We start from the raw sequence: 20293 nt of genomic DNA, 5'->3' as shown, positions 1-20293 counted from the left end.
GCTTTTCATGTGCCAGACATTGGCCTAGGCACTGGGGAGACAAAAACAAAATGAATATGTTCTTGCCTTCAATAAATGTGAGAGGGGGGGCAGCTGGGTGACTCAGTGGATTGAGAGTCAGGCCCAGAGATGGGAGGTCCTGGGTTCAAATCTGACCTCAGATACTTCCTAGCTGTGTGACCCTGGGCAAGTCACTTAACTCCCATTGCCTAACCCTCACCATTCTTCTGCCTTAGAACCAACATACAGTATTGATTCTAAGATCTTAGAAGGTAAGGGTTTATCAAAAAAAGAAAAAAGAAAGAAAGAAATGTGAAGGAGATAGTATGGGCACAATAGGGAGACTTCAGACACACCCTAGTTTGTGAACCTGGGCTTGTTTAACTTCTATCAAGCCCAGTTTTCTCTTCTATAAAATGGAGGCAATCATAGCATCTAATGGTGGTTATGAGGATTAAGTGAGAGGATCTGTAAAGCGCTTTGCCAACCTTAAAGTTATACAAATACCAACTCTGATTAAGGAAAGTCCTTCTCTCAGGGGATGACAAATATGTAAATAAACATAAAATAAACACAGTAAGTAGCTGCCTCCTCTGCACTTCCATCTCATGGTCAGATGACATCACGTAAGCTCTAAGCAAATACGAGCTAATTGGAGGGAGTACTAACAAGTCAGAGGCTTGGGGGGAGGGAGAGAGCAGGAAAAGTTCCACATAAGAGGCAGCACCAGAACAGAGCCCTGAAGGAGGGAAAGGGGAGTGAGAGTGTAGGTTCCAGGACCTCTCTGAAGGGACAGAGAAAGCAGACAGAAAACTGAGCTCAAAGAAGACTTAAGGCAATCCGACTGGCTGAAGCACAGCATGTTAAGGGTTGTCGAATGAAATTCATCTAGAAAGCCCAAGCCAGTCTGTGGGCAGTTTTCAAAGCCTGGCAGGAAAAGATTGTGTTCCTGGAGGTAATCAACAGAGAACACTTGGAGATTTTTAAGCAGATCAATTATATGATCAGACCTGTGGCTTAGGAAGTTTATTCTGGGAACCCCACCAATTAGGAAAGAGACAGTGCCATTATAATAGCCCAGAGAAGAGGTAAAGGACTTACACTAACCTCAAGGCAGTGAGAGGAGAGAGAAGGACAGAGGGCATCCTAAGAGATGCTCAGGGGCTAGAATCAACTTGACCTAACAACTAAATGAATAGGAGAGAGAGAAAGAAGAGAATCCAGACCCTGTTCAGAATACCTAACAGAAATGGCCCATTCATTCTTTAGGATAAGATTATTTAATTTCCAGTTCATTTTTGGTCTTTCTGCTGCCCTTTGTTGAATGTAGTTTTTATTTGCATTATAGTCAGAAAAGGGTGCATTTAATATTTCTGCATTTCTACATTTGGCTGGGAGGTCTTTGTGCCCTATTATATGCTCAGTTTTTTGTGAAGGTGCTATGTACTAATGAGAAAAAAGGAATTTTACTTTCTATTTCCATTCAATTTTCTCTAGAAGTCTATTATATCTAAATTTTCTAAAGTTCTATTTATCTCCTTAACTTCTTTCTTAATTATCTTTTGGTTGGATTTATCTATTTCTGAGAGGAGAAGGTTGAAGTTCTCCACTCATAAAATTTTACTATTTCCTCCTGTAACTTGTGTAACCTAACCTCTTTAAGAATTTGGTGCATATGCCATTTGGTGCATATATGTTTAGTATTTGATATTGTTTCATCATCTATAGTACTTTTATCAAGACATAATTTCCTCCCTTACTTCTTTTGCTTAAATCAATTTTTACTTCTGCATTGTCTGATATCATGATTGCTACCTCTGCTTTTTTTTACTTAAGTGAAAGCATAATATATTCTGCTCCAGTCTTTTACTTTTACTCTGTTGTGTGTTTCCCCATTTCAACTGTGTTTCTGGTAGACAGCATAGTGTGGAATTTTTAAATCCATTCTGCTATCCTTTTCTGTTTTATGGGTAAGTTCATCTCATTATCCAGTAGAAATGGAGCTGGCCACTGAGAGGGGAAGTCCTTTATTAAATTATGACTAATATACAATAGTACTACAGTTGACTCTCTGGATCCAAGGTCCCCTGGCCTCCTGCCACCTGTAAGCTAATGTGCTAGGGTAATGTGCTGCAGGCATGAGAAATGGTCTTACCTCATGGTGCTTCTCTTCAGCTGAAGTCTGAAGCCTCTCCAGGTTGCCTGCATGCTCCTTCTCCAGAGATGCCAGAGCCTTGTGACAAGGGAAGCAACAAAGTTACCATAAGAGAGTATAGGCAGATGGAGTACTTGACTGGATGCTACCAAGGACAAGGAACCACACCATAAAACCAATTCCCACTGTGTATTGGTACATATAATAGAAAAGCCCTGGTGTTGGAGTCAAGAAAACCTAGATTTGAGTTCTAGCTCTTATGATTATGCTCATGGATAAATACTTAAACCTTCTGAGCTTCAGTGTCCTCATCCATAAAATGGGATTAATACTACTTTTCTAGGGGGCAGCTGAGTAGCTCAGTGGATTGAGAACCAGGCCTAGAGACGGGAGGTCCCACGTTCAAATCTGGCCTCAGACACTTCCCAGCCGTGTGACCCTGGGCAAGTCACTTGACCCCCATTGCCTACCCTTACCACTTTTCTGCCTTGGAGCCAATACACAGTATTGACTCCAGGACGGAAGGTAAGGGTTTAAAAAAAAAATACTACTTTTCTATTATCTCATGGGATAATTGGTGAGGATCAAATAAAATAATATACATCCTAAGTGCTTCATAAGTGGTCAAATGGTATATAAATATAACAGCAATAAACTTAAGACCTAAAGAATCACATGTACTTCTTTGTTTATCTGAAATTATTCCTACAATTCCTATAATTTATAATTGAATAAGTATCCAAAACACCAATCTTCTCTTAGTTGTGGGCAAGATTATAGTCAAACTGATATCTCTCTTGAGTTTAAACAAAGGTATGAAAAACCCTGACTCCCAATCTCTCAAAAGATACAAAGCTTTGAATATTGTTGCCATTAGAGTTTATTCTCCTCATCCAAGTAACAAAGTCCCTGGGAAAACTTCTCTAAAGCTCCAAAGAACCTGCCATTTTCGGGGAAGGCAGGGTGAGTAAGAACCTGAGATTTTATTCATAGTAAGAATTCTGGATAAGTAAACCTCTTCTCCCAATACAGATAGGCACCTTCTCAGCATTGGATTTTCTTAAGAGCATTGCCTTGGAGCTCTGAGCAGTTTAGCAATTTGAATGAAGTCACAAAGCAAGTATGGGTCAACCCTCCAGTTTTCTATTTACTCTCACACTTATTTGTGGGGAATATTAGTAGGCTAAGAGAAAAAGGAAGAGGAAAAAGTGTCAAGTATACTGTGTATTATCAGTCCCAAGATACAAATATGAGATCATCTCATCTTTATGGGGCATCTAATATGATATAATATCTAATTTGAGGGTAGGCGAGATCTCCCAAGAGACTCTGCCCCAGTTAAAGGTGGATGGTGCTTAAAGCAGTCATAGGATCAGCTAGGGACAAGGATATTTTTCCTCAAATCCTGATTTGCCACCACTGATGGGGGCACCACTGTGGCTACTGTCACAGGATCAGTCCCCATCCTCTGAGGGAAGAACTCCCAAACCATTTCAAAGTCTATTGCTCCCAAGAAGAACAAAGGTCCCTTTGGAGCGCCTGGTGAGGAATGAGTCCAAAGTCACTCTTTCTCCAGATCTGTTCTCTAATCTATTCCAACCTTTAAAGATGAGTGCTTTGATTTTCCTCCTCCCCCTGACCCGGCCCTAGGCTCATCCCTGTTTTCTTTCTCATAGAGTGAACCAATGGAAATTCCACATTAGGGGTGAGGACACTCACTAACTATACCCAAAGGTCTCCAACTAGACATACACACCTCCTTCCTTTTATCTTCCAGCCGTTCTCTCAGTTGACTCATTGCTTTTTCATTCTCTTCTTCCAAGAGGGCTTTCTCTCTCTTTTCATTATCCTCTATCTCCTCCTTAAGTCTCTCTAGCATCTGCTTCTTTTTCTGTTCCAGGCTAGACTTCTCAGCCTTCTGCAATGACTCCAAGTTTTCTCTTACTTTCTGTAGTGAAGCTTCTTGCTCTGCCCTGGAGAGAAAGGAGGGCAAGAGGATGAGACTAAAAAACCTATTCTCCATCAGTCAACCAATCAATAAGCATTTGTTAAGTGCCTACTCTGTACCACGAACCATGCTAAGCAATAGGATTTAAAAAGAAGCAAAAGACAGTCCCTGCCTTCAAGAAGCTTACAATCTAATGGTGGAGACAACAAACAAATATATTGCAAAAAGCAGGATATTTACAGAATAGGAAATAAATAACAAATTGGAGAAGGGATAAATCAAGGAAGTATCTATCTTGCAGAAGGTGAGATTTTAGTGGAATCTTAAAAGAAGCCCAGGGAGCCAGAAAGCAGAGACAAGGAAGGAGAACACAGAACATTCCAGGCATGAGAGACATCTAGAGAAAATGCTCAGAGTCAAGAGATGGAATGTTTTGTTCAAAGAATAGCAAGGAAGTCAGCCTCACTGGATTGAAGAGTATTTGGAACACGGTGGGAATAATATGATGGGTAAGATGACTGGAAAGTTAAGAGGGAGCTAGGTAATGAAGAATTCTGAATGACCAAGCATTTTGTAACTGATCCTGGAGGTGACAGGAAGCCACTGGAGTTTACTGAGTAGGTAGGTGACACTGTCAGACCTGTACTTTAGGAAAATTATGTTAGTAGCTGAATGGAAGATGGCCTGGAATGTGGAGAGATTTGAAGTAGGCAGATTCTCTATCAGGCTACTACATTAGTCCAGGCATGAGGTGATGAGGGCCTGTACAAGAGTAGTGGCAGTGTCAGAGAAGAGGGCACACTTGAGAGATGTTACAGAGATGGGATTGACAAGTCTTGGCAATAGGTCCAATATGAGGGGTAAGAAATAATGAGGATGGCTAGAAGGATAGTGTTGGCCTCCAGGTGGGTTAGGGGTAAAGGGTGCAGGGGGGAGGGGTTTAGGGGAAAAGATAATGAGTTCAATTTTGGACACAATGAGTTTAAGATGTCTACTGGATGTCCAAATCAAGATGTTTGAAAGGTAGTTAGACATGTGAGATTGAAGGCCAACAGACAGGTTGGGGCAGGATAGGTCAATCTGAGTGAGTATCATCAGTATAGAGATGACAATTTAATTCATGAGAACTGATGAGACCACCAATTAAGAAATATATAGGAAGAAAAAGGGCCCATGACAGAACCCTGAAGGCCACCTATGGTTAGGGGACATATTCTGGATGCAGATCCTACAGAGGCTGAAACTAAGAAGCAATCAGATAGACAGGAGAACCAGGATAGAGAAATGTCCTGAAAATCTAGAGAAAATAGAATATCAAGGAGGAGAGGGTCATCAACAGTTTCAAAGGCTGTGGAAGCATCAAAGAGAATCAGAACTGAGAAAAGGCTGTTGGCTTTGGCAACTAAGAGATCATTAGTAACTTTGGAGAAAGCGATTTCAATGGAATGATGAAGTTGGAAGTTGGACTTGTAAAGGAAGAAGAAAAGAGTGAGAAAAGAGAATGCAGGCATCTATTGTAGATGACTTTTTCAAGGAATTTAGTCACAAAGGTCAGAAGAGTTAGCAAGAATGGAAAGATGAAGTAAGCATTTTTTTTTTGGACAATAAGGGAAAGATAGGTGTATTTGTAGGCAGTAGGTAAAAAGCCAGTAGGGCAGGGAGAGATTAAAAATAAGTGACAGGCAAGTGAATTTTACTAAACATTCAAAGAACAATTAATTCCAATACTGCATAAAGTATCTAGAAAAATAGGGGAAGAAGGAATTCTTCCAAATTCCTTTTATGACAAAAATATGGTACTGATACCTAAACAAGAAAGCACTAAGACAGATCAAAAATAAGTGACAGAGTTGGGAGAGCAATCTGTTGGTGGAAATGGGAAGAAATGGGATCACTTGAAAAAGAAGTGGAGTTGACTTCATTCAGAAGTAATGCATCATGTGTGACAGGGGTGAAGGAAGGGAGAGTAGTAAAAGAGGTCTGAGTAACAGAAGATAAGGAAAAGAAGAGAAGAGGGAATTCATGGCAAATGCCCTCATTTTTTCTGTAAAATATGAGCAAGGTTCTCAAGGAAGCCTGGGAGGGTTCACAGTAGGATCCACACCTAATCTGATGCTCATGTGTTTCTGTACTCGCTAGGATCTGAGCTCGGAGTTTAGAAAGCTTCTGATTCTCTTCTTCTCTCACTCGAGCCTCTTCCTCCTCAGTTGCTTTCTTAAGTTGCTCCCTCAGAGACCTGAAAGAAACATAGAAGAGTTTCTTGTGAAGACGTTTAACTTATTTCCTCTTCTGTTTAAAATTTTTTCCTCTTCAAGGCCCTTGTTGTCGGCCTGCAGGACAACTGAGCAGGAAGCTTCCTAGAGATGAATCTATTTCCAACTAAGTCTATGCTCCCTCCCTCTGCCAATTTCTAGGAAGAGGTAAGGAACAATGACTTGGGGGTCACCTGTTGTCTCAAAGATGGAAAGCTGGCTGCCTCATTCCAAAACAGCATAATCCCAGACCAAATATAGGCAACTCTTTTGATTATCCACCAATGGATTATCTGATTTTTAGATTAGAGCCTGCCATTGTTTAATCTCAGGTTGGCTTCTCCAGATTTACATAATGCGCTTCTAAAGCTGCCTGGATTCTTCACTGTCAGCTGGTTTATGCTCAGGAAATTCAAGCTCACTTTAATATTGGGCTAAGCAAAATAAAACGATGAAGGCAAATCTGCTGCCAAAAGAAGCTGAATCAATTCCAAAGCTAAATACAAATGGTCTGGGATTATCTACACCACTGCTCCCAATGAATCAACACTGAAATACCTCAGTCAGAGGAGTTAATGGGACCTGAGGTTGCATTAACAAAAACATAGCGTTCAGAACAAGCTGGGGTGATGTGCTGATCCGAGTACCATTTCTCAGTTTTTAGTCCCTCATTTTAGTAAAAACAAAGGAAGTCCAGGATAGTGAGGGGAGCCAAATCCATATAATGTACCCATCTGCTAAAACAATGTAGAAATATAACAAAGAGGAAGGCATTTTAGGGGGCACAAAACAAGTGAAGATCTTCACCTATCTGAAGGGTTGTTTTTTGAAAGAATGACTTGCTTTGTTGTTCTACTTGGGTTCAAAGGGCAGAATTAAGAGTAATGGATACAGTTACAGAATCAAAAGAAAAAAGTATCAAAGTAAAACAAATCCAAAGGGAACACAGAAGCAGAGGATATTTATCTTAGCACATATATATAATTCACATATTTTTAAACAAATGGTAAACAATGTGGAGTCTGTGATTTTGCACATCATTTTTTGCATGTTTATTTAAATGTCTTTTACTGTTATGGATGGTTACTAAGTATATAATAAAAATGTTTAAAGTATAAGTATGTTAATAAAATTTGTACATGATACTGGGTTGGGAGATAAAAGCACTGATCCTAGAAAAATGATTAAAATAAAATATCACACTAGACCCATAATAATATTGGGATATTTAGGGGGTATTAATGTCTGAGCACCAGCTGAAAGCATTCCACCCTTTTGGTTTTGTTTGTTTGTTTTTTTCAAATTTTAAGTTTTATATAAGCCCTATAATTATCTCAGGGAAGGAGGGAAGCATTAGTGACTAACATTTAAATTGATGGCATTTAAGGTTATTAAAAAGAAACCTCCATCTAACAAATATATTAGCAATATAATATAGATAAAACCCTGAACTTCAGTTCCCAAACTTCGATAAAAACTTTTTTTTTTAAATACATCATTAGCACAAAAAAAATCTCAAGTTATAGCATTTTGTATCATGAGGTATTTTTTTTCTATTTTAATTGATCCAAAACAGTTAACCTTAGATTAAACATAATTTGCAAATTTTAATGTTGGGGTTTAATTTAACCTAGACTCCAACACGCTATATCAACTTCCACTCAAATTTTCAGTCAGTCATTTAAAAGGATTCTTTCTAGCTGCTATTTGCATCTCTCTTCTGTACTACACCATCCCCTTTCCTACTAAAAAAAAATTTTTTTTAAAGGAGCACTGGGTAGAAATGACAAGACTTTTGTTCAATACAGGGAAACACGTTCTAACAATCAGGGCTGTCCCAAAAGTAGAATGGACTCCTTTGGGAAGTAGAGTAAGTTTCTTGTCACTGCAGGCTGAGTGAATTTATCAGGGATGATGGCACAGCAGATTTATGTTTCAGGTAATAGCTGAATTAGATGACTTCTGGGGGTCCTTCCAAAACTAGGATTCTATGCTCTTTTCTAGGCCAAGAACAACCAAGAAGCATTCTGGTGTAAGATGGAGGAAAACATGACAGCCCCCAAATGAATATCACTGCCAATATAATTTCAAGGCCTGAGTTCCTCCTCCCCAAAGCATCCCCACAGCATCCTCCCTAAAAGGAAGGAACAGGACCTGAGGGACTTGTCCTTCTGCTGCTCAAGTCTCTGCCTCTCCTCTTCTTCCTCTCGCCACAGCTCCTCCCGAAGCCGTTCCATCTTCTGTCTCCGATCCTCTAACAGTCGTGCTCGCTCTTCCTCCAGATCCTGGACTGTCCTCTCTTCTATAATCTTTAGGGAATCCCCTAAGGTCTGTCTCTGAAGTGTTACAGATTCTAGGATGAGTCTATCAAGGACAGAGAATAAACAGTACGTTGTTACATGGCACTAATATATGAATAGTAATTTCTTTTTCTTTTTAAAACTATGCCTTTAGTATCAATTCTAAGAGAGTGGCAAAGGCTAGACAATCTGGGTTAAGTGACTTGCCCAAGTGTCTTTGGCCAGATTTGGACCCAGGTCCTCCCAACTCCAATAGGCATGGCACTCTATCCACTGTGCTACCTAGCTGTCCCTAGGTAATTTCTTATTAGCTTGTAGCATGTATACAATATACAAAATATGGAGTCATATTATAAGGGAACTCAGATACACATCACAATAAGACACTTGGGGAATAAGAAATAAAATTCCCACTCTGCAAAGACAAGGCATAAATCAACTCAATAAATGTTGTTGTTCAATAATTTCATTTGGGTCTAACTCTTTAGACATGACATCCCCATTTGGGGTTTCCTTGTCAAAGATACTGGAGTAGTTTGCTATTTCCTTCTCTGGCTTATTTGACAGATGAGGAAACTGAAGCAAACAGGGTAAAGTGATTTGCCCACGAGCCACAACTGGAAGCTGAAGCCAGACCTGAACTCAAGAAGATAAGTCTTCTTGGTTCAGGCCAAGCATTCTAACCACTGTGCTACCTAGCTGCCCTAACTCCATAAATAGTTGGTCTATGAGTTTAATGGTCTCTCTGGTTAAGACATCAAAGGTCCTAAGGACAATGAGAAAGATGATTGGAGTGGCACATCTCTGATTCCCAAAAAAAACTCACATATGTGCCCCTTAACAACAGGTATGGTGTCTAGGGAAGGCAGAAGAGGTAGAGAAAAGCATTATCACTGGCAGATCCCACTCCCAGATAAACTAGTAGTAGCTTTCCTTCACCACCTGGAAGAAATGTTGTTTAAGGTTTGTGTCATTAAGCTGAAAACAGTCCCTTCTGAATCTGCTCTCAACCTCTCAGTATAAAAAGCCAATAAAAAGAGAGATTTTCCCCAATATAGAGACTACAGTTTATCTCCTGGAACTCTAAGGCTTCCTTGCTCAATGTTCAGAGATAAAGATTTCTCATACTGTAAGGGGATTCTGGCTTAAAAACCATTTCCCAGTGCAGAGATCACAGAATAATAAGATGAGTGGTAAAAGGAACTTCTGAGGTCATCAGTCAAATCCAACCCTTTTCAGGCAGCTAAGTGGCTCAGTGGGTAGATCACCATATTTAGAGTCAGGAAGACTTAGGTTCAAATCTGTCCTTCCTAGCTATGTGATCCTGGGCATGTCACTTAACCCCGATTGTCACTCTTCTCTTTAGAACTGAGTTCTAAAACAGAAGGAAGAGTGCGTTATTTTGGCTTGGTTTTTTTGTTTTTGTTTTTTTTTAAGGATGTCCTCTCACTTTACAGATGGAGAAACTAAAACTTTGTCCCTGAATCATACTGCTAGTAAATGTCCAAGCCAGAATTCAAACCCAAGTCTTCCTGACTCCCAGACCAATAATAACCCATCCATTATACCATGCAAAGGCAACTGCAGCAGTTCGGTACCCATTTCACATCCGTTGAAGGGGTAACTATTTTTTCAAAACAAAACAAACAAACAAAAAAACAGAAATTATATGTCAAAACCAATGATGGTCACTGATGGTTTCTTGGCTTCTGGATCTGAACAGATCCTCTCAAAGAGGAGTTTCAAAAATGTGTTGAATAATTATAATAGTGGAATGAGTGGTACCTTCCAAGGTCATGACCTTAAATCTGGACACAGTTTAGTGAGAAGGATTAAAGATAAGCTCCCATTTCATTTGTTTTAAAAACCAATCTCTTGACTTTTTAGTCCATACCTCATTAAATGTTGTCTCACAAGGTAGCTCAAGTCTAGTCTAAGCAGCTATGAAAAAAGCCAAAAGACCAAAGGAGAATCAAGTATCAATACCAGTGGAAATGCTCAACATGGGTCTTGTGAGTAATACTAGAAAGCATAGGGTTCCTAGCCTCCTCTCAGCTCCAGCAACACAACATATAGAAGGTGACAGAATAACAAGAGAAAAATGGTGTCTGCGGGGCTTAAAAATTACAATTTGAGTCCCTTTATGCCTGGATGAAGGAGTGGAGTAGCATTATTATCTTCTTGCTAAAATCGTTAGGATTTCTGCTGATCTGACTTCCCAAAACCATGGAGCGGTCCTAGGTCACACCATGGGTTCCCTCTCAAGCCTCTCTTTGGCCCACTTCATCCACATTGGCTTCCCTGGATTCCCTGGCAAGTTCAACCAATGCAGATGTCAAATTGATTCCAGTCACCACCTCTCTCCTTTGAGAATCCTACCCTCAGAAACAGCCTCCCTCTCCCTGCAACTCTCCGCCTCATCAACTCTCCAACTCATTTCCAACCTTGGCGGAAAGCATCATTTTTTCCTGAGATGGTACCTTTTAATGTTTCTCTCCCCTGTGGGCTATCTAACTATGTGGGGCTCCAGGGACAGATGCTGCAGAAGAGATGAAGCATCAGATAGAAGTGCCAATGTGCAGTGAGCCTGCAAATACATGTGTGTTTGCATACCTTAGTATGTAGGGGACATAGGACTATTTTCTAGTCTCCTTCTCTCCCCAGTGTCTGGATTTGGCATAGGAGATGTTTCATTAGAAGTCTGAGTCCATAAGCAATGTGTCAGAGCCATATCATGAGATCTGAGATAACATTAGAAGGGACCCTCTTAGCCATCTAGTCCAACCAAAATGTTCCACAAATGTTCCCCCTCAGCCTTTGTCTGAAGACCTCAAATGAGGAAAAACCCACTCTCTCCAAGACAGCCCATTTCACTTTTGGATAGTTCTGTTAGGAAAGTTTTTTCTGACATCAAGACAAAAATTACCTTGGCAACTTTTATCCATTATTTTCCTAGTTCTGCCTTTTGGATGCCAACAATAGCTTCTCATATCCTCCCCTTCTCATCCCTCCCACCTATACAAGTCTTCTCTTCTCGATGCTGTATATCCTCAGTACCTTCTATACTGATCCTAATATGGCACGATCTCAGAACTTTTCAATATCCCAGTTACCCTCCTTTGGAAATTCTCCTGTTATCTATGTCCTTCCAAAAATATGCTGTCCAGAACTGAACATAATACTCTAGATGTAATCTGATCAGGGCAGAATACAACAGTTCCAAGCATCCCAGACAGGAAGAAAGCTCTGGATGATGACCCAATACCAACAAATACCTCTTTCCACAGGGCTGATTACAAAGGAAATCTTCCTCAATGCAGCTCCACCCTGAAACAGTATAATAGTTAGGGTAATGGAAAGCACACATATTCCAGGATGATGCAAAAGGTCCCCTCTCTCAGCGCTCAAAGGCCCTGAATCACACACCCTGCCCCAGAAAAAACTATGAGAAGGGAGGGACATCACAGAAAATAATCTTCTGGGCAGCTAGGTGGCTTAGGAGACAAAGGTCATGGGTTCAAATCTGGCTTCAGACACTTCCTAGCTCTGTGACCCTAAACAAGTCACTTAACCCCAATTGCCTAACCCTCACCACTTTTCTGCCTTGGTATAGATACTGGTATCAATTCTAAGACAGAAGGTAAGAGTTTTTTTTTTTTTTTTAATGCTGAGAGGTAGGTTCTATTATTATCCCATTTTACAGCTGAATTAATAGTTGGACAGAGGTTAACAGAGCTAGGACGTATCTGAGGCTGGATATGAACTCAGGTCTTCTTGACTCCAGGCCTAGCCCTCTAAGCACTCACTGCACTACCTAGCTTCCCTATATGCAAACTGTGTTCAGCTCTGGGCTCCACTATTTAAGAAGAATAGTGTTAAACTAGAGGACATACACACCAGGAAGGGAAAGGGCCTGAGGACATGCCAAATTAAGATCTTCCAAGAGACCTGAGGATGTTTAGCCTGGAGAAAAGGCAGCTCAGAGGAAAGTCAAGTGTAGTTGTGTGGCCAAAGAATTAGATTTGTATTGTTTGGCCCCAGAAAAAAGAGCTTGGAGCAATGGGTGGAAGGAAAGGATGTTAAAATTCTAGTTGATGTAGGGAAACACTTCCTAAGTGGTAAGATGTCCAAAAGCTGAGTGGACTGCCTTTTTTTTTTTTTTTAAACCCTTAACTTCTGTGTATTGTCTCATAGGTGGAAGATTGGTAAGGGTGGGCAATGGGGGTCAAGTGACTTGCCCAGGGTCACACAGCTGGGAAGTGACTGAGGCCGGATTTGAACCTAGGACCTCCTGTCTCTAGGCCTGACTCTCAATCCACTGAGCTACCCAGCTGCCCCCTTGGACTGCCTTTTAAAGACACAGTATGCGCCCCCTTCAGTGGAGCTCTTCTTCACCAGACCACATACTCATGGGGGTTGCTACGGATGGTTCCAGGTTGGACTAAATGATCTGTGTAATCTGTTCCAGCTGAGCTGCTGTATGCCCAGAATATATCTCACAGGGTGCTGAAGAAATAACTCCAAAGCAGATCTTCCCTTCTTGTAGGACATGCAGTTATGGATGGTTTCCTAATCCTGCCTACGCTCTCCAGCCTATATCTTGCCTCCATGTCTTTGCTCTTGATTGAGTCTGGGAAGATCTACTAGGTATCCATCCTAAAGTCATTCCCCTCAATATCTCCAGAAAAACCAGTATTTTTCCTAATGGAACTTTGAAAATGATTTGCAAGAAAGTCATGGGAGTCTGAAAAAGACTACAGGAGAGGAATAAATGGTGGGTTCTAGGGAAAAGTACAGAATATTTCCAACATCTGGCCCAACTCAGACACTACCAAGAAAAGATAAACAGCAGCTAGCTACTTTGGGATGGTAAATGAATGATAACCCCATCTATGCTGAGAAGAGGAGTGTAAAAGCTATGCCTGGCCCTCACTGTCCATTCCACTCATAAGGAAGAAACTCAGAATCAGCCTAGGGTGGTCACTGAATCTCCCTAGACCTCTTTGCAACAAACTTTGCAGCATGATCTAGTAAAAGAGACCCTGGCCTCCACAGGAATCATGATAATGCAAGAGAAAAAAATGTGCTAGCAATATACAGTCCAACATAATAGACTGCTTTGAAAGATATTGAGCTCCCCATGACTAGATGACCATCAGGTGTTGGAGAAGTTAGAGGCCTGGCCTGCCTAGTTGCTAACCTGCTGTGACCTTGGGCAAGTCACTTGCGAAAAACTCTGAGTTATTGCTATATCTGTATAATGGGTATAATTACAACTTGCCTTATCTACCTCATCATCAAAGTATGATAAGCAAAAGTGTTTGGTAGATGTGACATAATGTGACTGTGATTATTATACAGGCTTCAAATATGTCTGGTCATTCTGAAGACCAGCCACTAAGTCCAAAGAGGCTCATCCCCCAAGGGCTGCCCACAGCAACTTATGAAACTACCCACTAAGGCGAGAAGTCTTGTGATCTGTATCAGTAAAGAGTAAAGTACAGATACAGATAATATCACATATGCATGCAATGTCAAAGTTTCATTATGTCAATATGTCAAGGGAACTCCTCTCCAGTAACACAGATCTATTACACTGTGGATAAATCTTAAGAAGATGCCCATGGTTCATAAAAGTCATAAAATCAAAAAACGAGAGCCAGAATTTTAATCTAGGCCTTTCTGATTTCAAAATCAGAAAATCCACTATCCTTCATGCCACACTGTCTCTCAGAAGGATTAGCATAAAATAATACCTGACCTCCCTACTTCACAGGAACATTATAAAGATGAAATAAGACAAAGGATATGAAAGCACTTTGGATAAAAGGTTTCAGCTACTAACAGTCAATTGCAAAATGCTCAACTTCACTAAAATCAAAGAGATACAAATTAAAACAACTGTGAGGGAACGAGTCACACTCATCAAACAGGCAAAAATAATTAAAAGCAATGAAACTCGATGGCAGTTTAGTTGTGGGGAAAAAAGGTACAATTATTCATTGCTGGTGGATCAGAAAATTTGTTGAATCTTTTTGGGATTTATTCTTGCAGGATAAAGTAAAAGTTACAAAAATAATCATATCCTTTGAACCAATAATTCTGCTGTTGGGAATATATCCTGAAAATGTTATTAAAACGACAACAACAACAAAAAAGAACTATGAGAGTTAATCACAGCAAGCATTACATGTAATTGCAAGGAGCTAGATCTAACTTAAATATCCACTAATGAGAGAATGGTTAAAGAGATTGCAGTGCACTAAAGTAAAAGTCTATGATACAATTAAGACTAACAAATATAAGGAATACAGAGAAGGCTTTATGCAATAATTTAAAGTGAAAAAAAACAGAATCAGAAGAATGAGGATGGACAAAGAATCCTAACGGTAACTTAGAGCAAGCAGTTGAAAAGTTATGATTAAATTATACATTGAAATTAATTCATTTAAATGTAAATAGACACTCAGCTAGTTTAGCTGGATGAACTCATGTTCAAGATTAAGTTTTTAATTAATTATTTGATTTAAAACAATTTTATCTGGTTGAGCAGAAATGACTCCTCCTCTCCCTCCAGTATGGAACCCCATGTTGTACCTAAGCAACTTAGATGTGGGGCACAATGACCTGCTTCAGGAACTTAAACCACCCAAACCTCCCCACATGCTTACTCCCTCATGGAAGAACTTCCCAAAGTTTCATAAACATAATCATTCCTTATATGGCAAGCAGGCAGATCACATGCAATAGACATGAACAGAGAGAGGAAGAGTGGCTCTTACGCTTCTCGGGAGCCTGGCAAGATTGGGCTGGTCATCAGATCCTCAAGTTCTTTAGCCTTTTTCTGCTCACGTTCAACCTTTGTGGACTGTGGCTCTTCCTCCACCTTATGGTCAGGAGAGGGACTGATGATCCGTTCACTTTTGTAGCATTAAGAAGATAAGAGAAGCATGATAAGGACAAGGAGCTTGGATCACAGTTCAGGGACAAAAGAAGAAAAGATCTGGAACAGATGGCAGCACACCAGTTTCCCAGCCATAAGTGCCAGGCTTTCTTACAGGTCGCCCTCTCCTTGCCCAATCCCTAGTTATGTGAGCCACAACTAGAGAGTGCAGGTCTATGTTCCCTCTAGGATAAAGAATTTTATAGCACCCATTTAGATGCTCGATAGATAGCAGGCTTACAACTGATATTAGTGACTGAATGCTAGTTCTTTTAAGTAGCCCTGAGTGTTTAATAAGACCAATGGTTTCAAAGCCAAGGCTAAAAGCTCTGGGAGAAACAGCTTTTCCTTGCCAAGGAACCAAAGGAACAAGAAGAGAAGATTTCTGTCTCTGAATCAGGTCTTCTCTGATTGCCACTTCTAATTCCCAAACAGAGGCCGGTCCAAATGATAGGTACTGTGGTGATAGAGGAAGAGAGTAACAGCTCAAATTTGTACAAAGCACATTCCTCAGATCAAACCTAAGACAGGTAGTACAAGTAGTGCTGCCCCCATTTTACAGATGAGGCAAACCATAGGTAAAGTGCCTTGGCCATCATCACATGCTCCTAAGTGTCAGAGCTAGAACTCCTGGTCTAAATCCAGCCTTCTTTCCCCTACATCACCCACAGAGCTGCCAAATACTTGTAACCTCCTCTGTTCTGAAAAGGAAGGGATGTGGGACCAAAGGGCACTATCTAATTCAAAAGTTTCTAAGTCTCTACTAATGAAAATAAATGTGCTTAGCTACAGATCCAAAAGCAGGGCGCAGAAACAGTGCCAAACTTCCTACTTCCTTAAAGAAGGATCATTCCTAAACCAGTCACTTATACCTTACACAATGCCCCATCATCAAGGCCTCCTGATGTTCACCCAACTCTTCCCTTTCCAGGACTCGGATGAGCATATCCTCTGGGAGGCTCTGCTGCTGCACCCGCATACTTCCTCTCTGCTCCATACAGCAGAGGACTCAAACTAACCCTTACCTCTTAAGGGAAGAGGTCTGTGAAGTTGGGCTGGCCAACACATTCTCCTCAGCTTCCTCTGTCTCCCTAGGCTCCACCTCAAGGGAACACTGCTTTTCTTCTACCTCTTGGACTTGAAAAGGACTTGGAATTTTCTTCCTTCACAGAACAAGGTAACTATTAGTCAATTAATTTTTTTTTTTTGACCATTAGACCATTTAGGTCAGAAAGAGAGGTTGGGAGGAAAGAGAGTGGCAAAGGAAGGCATCATTGGCTCAGGCACCATACACACGACCCTGCACCAGCCCTTGGCTCCTTCTTTCCCCTTCCCCAGAGAACCACACGGAGGAAAGCATCTCAAAGTAGGCAGGGCAAACAGGGTAAGGGAAGGAGAAGGAAGAATTTCTTCTGAATGAGCTAAAGGCCACCCCACCCCAACTCTCATAATTGTGGGCAGACTCCCCACAACCCTTTCTTAAACACACCAAGTTTTCTGGAATACACTTACTCTGCATGTGAATGATGACTGGAGATACTGGCAGGTGGGTCTGTACCCAGAATTCTAAAACCCACCAGAGAGGCAGGGACCAAAAGAAGAGAGAAAGGAAAATGGGAAAAAATGATAAGCCTAACACAAGGGATCATCATTTTCAAATATGCATGAAATTAGAATTAGTAGAAAATTAATCAATTTTTGCTGTCTAAAAGCTGCAGACCTTCCCTGGGGTGAAAGTCTCTGATCCAAATAGCTCTAATCTGGGATTGCACTGGTGCTGTGACCCCCAGTCATTCCTAAAGTCACAGGGGCTTGTTTTAAAGCTCAGTGCTGACTCTCTCCCCTGGAGCACAATGTACTCTGGGCTTCCCTTCGACACATCAGACTATCCTGGCCTTGGACCGATGCCACAGATGGAAATGCTTAATCAGTTTAATACAACAATGAGGCTAGACCCCGGGTCCCACAAATGGTGCAATATGGACAAGGTCATTTTCAAAGGCATGTTAGCAGCACTTAAAAATGTCTTTCTCAATATGAAATATTAGGACAATAAATGAAATTGGGAGGCCACTGAGTCTATCCTCTTTCTCTTGGATAGGAATATTCAGTAGTCAACTCAAAGATGAGAATCCTTCCCAGGTCATTAGTAGGGCTCTCTTAAGGAATTTCATGGGCCATACCTCTCTTCATCATTGGATTGTTCACTTTCTGGTTCTTCCAGGTCGGATTGACTTGGATCTTTTTCCTCTTCTCTTGGGCCCTTGGTCTGCAGGGGCAACAAGCAAGGATGTTATGCTCTAGCTAGGAAAACGAGAGAAGCACTTTACACAAAGAGATGGCTACAAGATACATATCCTTCTACACTCCTGATTTCTAGGCTTTGTGGGAAATACTGACAACCTCAGTGCTTGTGTGATGCACAAAGGTATTGGAGCAGTAAAGGAAATAGAATCTAAGTCTACAGAATCTTAGTTCTCAGTACCTCAGCAGAGTTTCCCCTCATTCCCAGGTTCACAGTTGTTCCCTGGATTGCTACAGTGGCCCAGGGAGAACAACAATATTTACCAAATTCACCAAATGGTCACTAGGTACAGAGCTTTGTACTAGGTACTATGAAAGAACACAGTCACTCTTTCTGCCTTTGGGAAAGTATATGCAAAAAGAAAAAAGAAACATGCAAACACATCCTTTACCCAAACAAACTTATTTATATACCTTAGTACTAGAAATATGAGGTGGTTAGGACTTAGTAGGCCTATTTAGGAAAGGTTTCCTGGAGAAACAATTTCTTAAGTAGTGTCACACCAGGTTATACCCTGTGATAGGGTAGAAAGTCTATTCCCAAAAAAGCCATCAAAGTCATGCTCCTTGTGAAAAGGAAGAGAATGTCTCATGATCCATCAATTACCTTCCTCATACCCAGGACTATACTATTTAGCCAACAAATCTGTCAATAGCCATTCACAGCATAAAGAAAGGAACACAAGTATCATTACACAGGAGACAGAAAAGGACACTGGGCATGTTATATGATAAGAAGGAGCTCCCTGAATAAGACTTCAAATTCCTGACTTCCAGGTTTTTGCTTTAGTCCAGACATGAAACAAACAGTCCCAGAGATTGAACCAGACCTAAAAATCATCTCTTCTTTCTATTTCCTTTGCATAAGGAGAGAGTATCTACTTCATGTTGCCTATAGTCACAAGGGAAAGAAAACAGTGTAGTTGGGAAAGGGGCAGAGTTACTGCAAAATTCCAAGGGTGATGAAAAGTAAGAGGGCCTAAAGGAGCGAGTAAACAGCTCCAACTTCCCCTAACTCTCTCGCTCTACCTGAGTAAAAGATTTTTGTCAGTTTAGAACTAGCAATCTATAATACTGCCACGAATTTCTTCTGCTCTAGGACAGCAAGGGTTAATGGGGGTGGTAGAAGAGACTGATCATTCCATCTTCCCCCAGCTGGGGTTCCCTGCGCCCAGGCTGGCACATTGCCCTGCCCTCCCTTTTCCCTATCTCTACCACCTACTGGCAGCTCAAGCTTCAGCAGCTGTGGCCCAATTCTACCATCTGGATGGGCACTGAAGGGCAGGGCCAGAACTATAACCCCACCCCCTCCCCCAAAAAATTTTAAGTTAAAAATAGAAATGTCATCTGTGAATATCTAGTGGCATGCATGGCAGAAGGATTCCCTGCTAGTGCTGTCACTTTTAATCACATCAGCCAGGTCAGACCCTTCAAACAATGTCTCACTCCTTTCCCCACTCCTCTCCCCATTTCCAATCACAAGTTTAATTCCTCAAAACTGAATTGTATGGCAAGCTTCTTCTTTAGACCTCATGTTACCTGCTTCATGAAAAAAAGCCGAAAAAACTGGACAACTTAGATTTAACTGGACTTACTTAGATTTAACAAATTTTGAAATAAGAATGATTAAAAAGACAGATTATAGCCTAGGTAAGTATCCTGGTATAAACTTTTGGATCAGAATTTGAGACCAGGGAGCACAATTTCAAGATGGAATTGACCACCTGTGGGAAGGATTTCTACAATCTTTGCCCTCTTCCTCTATCCATTTGCCACATCTGTATAAACACAATCAACCCTCCAGCCTAAGTGAAGGAAACAGAGAATGAACGAATACCTAAAGATATGCCCCCTAGGGAAAAACCTGAGACAGTTTCCAACCTTAGTCTTTAAAACATAACACAGAAGAGAATGTCTACTTCAGAGAACCAGCTTAGCCAAAGGGGAAAATCAATAACCCAGCATTTCTACCGAAGGGGTTGCAAGCCATGTTCTATGGCCCTGACCTAAAGCTATACGGCTGCTCTAGACACCATCTCCCATCCTTAATTCTACTCTGTGGGATTTTTGTAGTCTGGGCCCAGTTCTAAGAAAGTATGGATCAAATCTAATTAGATACCCATGATTCCGCAGATACCATGGTCACTTGCCTCCCAAATTAGAGAGAAAAGGGGAAGGATTCTCAAGGGCTGAGAAGAGAGGGAGGAGAAGAAAAAGGGGGACAGAGAAAGAAGAGAGGGAAAAAGAGGCCAAAGAAAAGGAGAGAATAGGAAAGGGAGAATTAAAGGGGAAGAGAAGAGGGAGAGGGAAGAGAGAGAGAAAGGGAGAACAAAGGGAGAGAAGGGAAAAGGTAGGGGGGAGAAGGAAAAGAAGAAAGGAGGGGGAGAGAGG

The 20293-nt window shown here is 41.0% G+C and overlaps 1 protein-coding gene across 1 annotated transcript in view; it reads right to left on the bottom strand.

Moving 5' to 3' along the window:
* Positions 1-20293, bottom strand: part of CEP164 (centrosomal protein 164) — a 92872-nt gene that overhangs the window by 13088 nt on the left and 59491 nt on the right. The window contains exons 11-18 of the mRNA XM_044669602.1: positions 17782-17867; positions 17111-17164; positions 16624-16761; positions 15438-15575; positions 8510-8719; positions 6208-6339; positions 3912-4128; positions 2156-2233 (exon numbers count right to left, since the gene is read on the bottom strand). Of these exons, the coding sequence (XP_044525537.1) occupies positions 2156-2233; positions 3912-4128; positions 6208-6339; positions 8510-8719; positions 15438-15575; positions 16624-16761; positions 17111-17164; positions 17782-17867 (1053 nt within the window). The remainder of the gene's footprint in view (positions 1-2155; positions 2234-3911; positions 4129-6207; positions 6340-8509; positions 8720-15437; positions 15576-16623; positions 16762-17110; positions 17165-17781; positions 17868-20293) is intronic.

The sequence above is a fragment of the Gracilinanus agilis genome, chromosome 3 (assembly GCF_016433145.1).
Source record: "Gracilinanus agilis isolate LMUSP501 chromosome 3, AgileGrace, whole genome shotgun sequence".
NCBI lineage: Eukaryota > Metazoa > Chordata > Mammalia > Didelphimorphia > Didelphidae > Gracilinanus > Gracilinanus agilis.
Note: the sequence above shows the minus strand (reverse complement) of the source record. Positions and strands in the feature narration are given on the sequence as shown.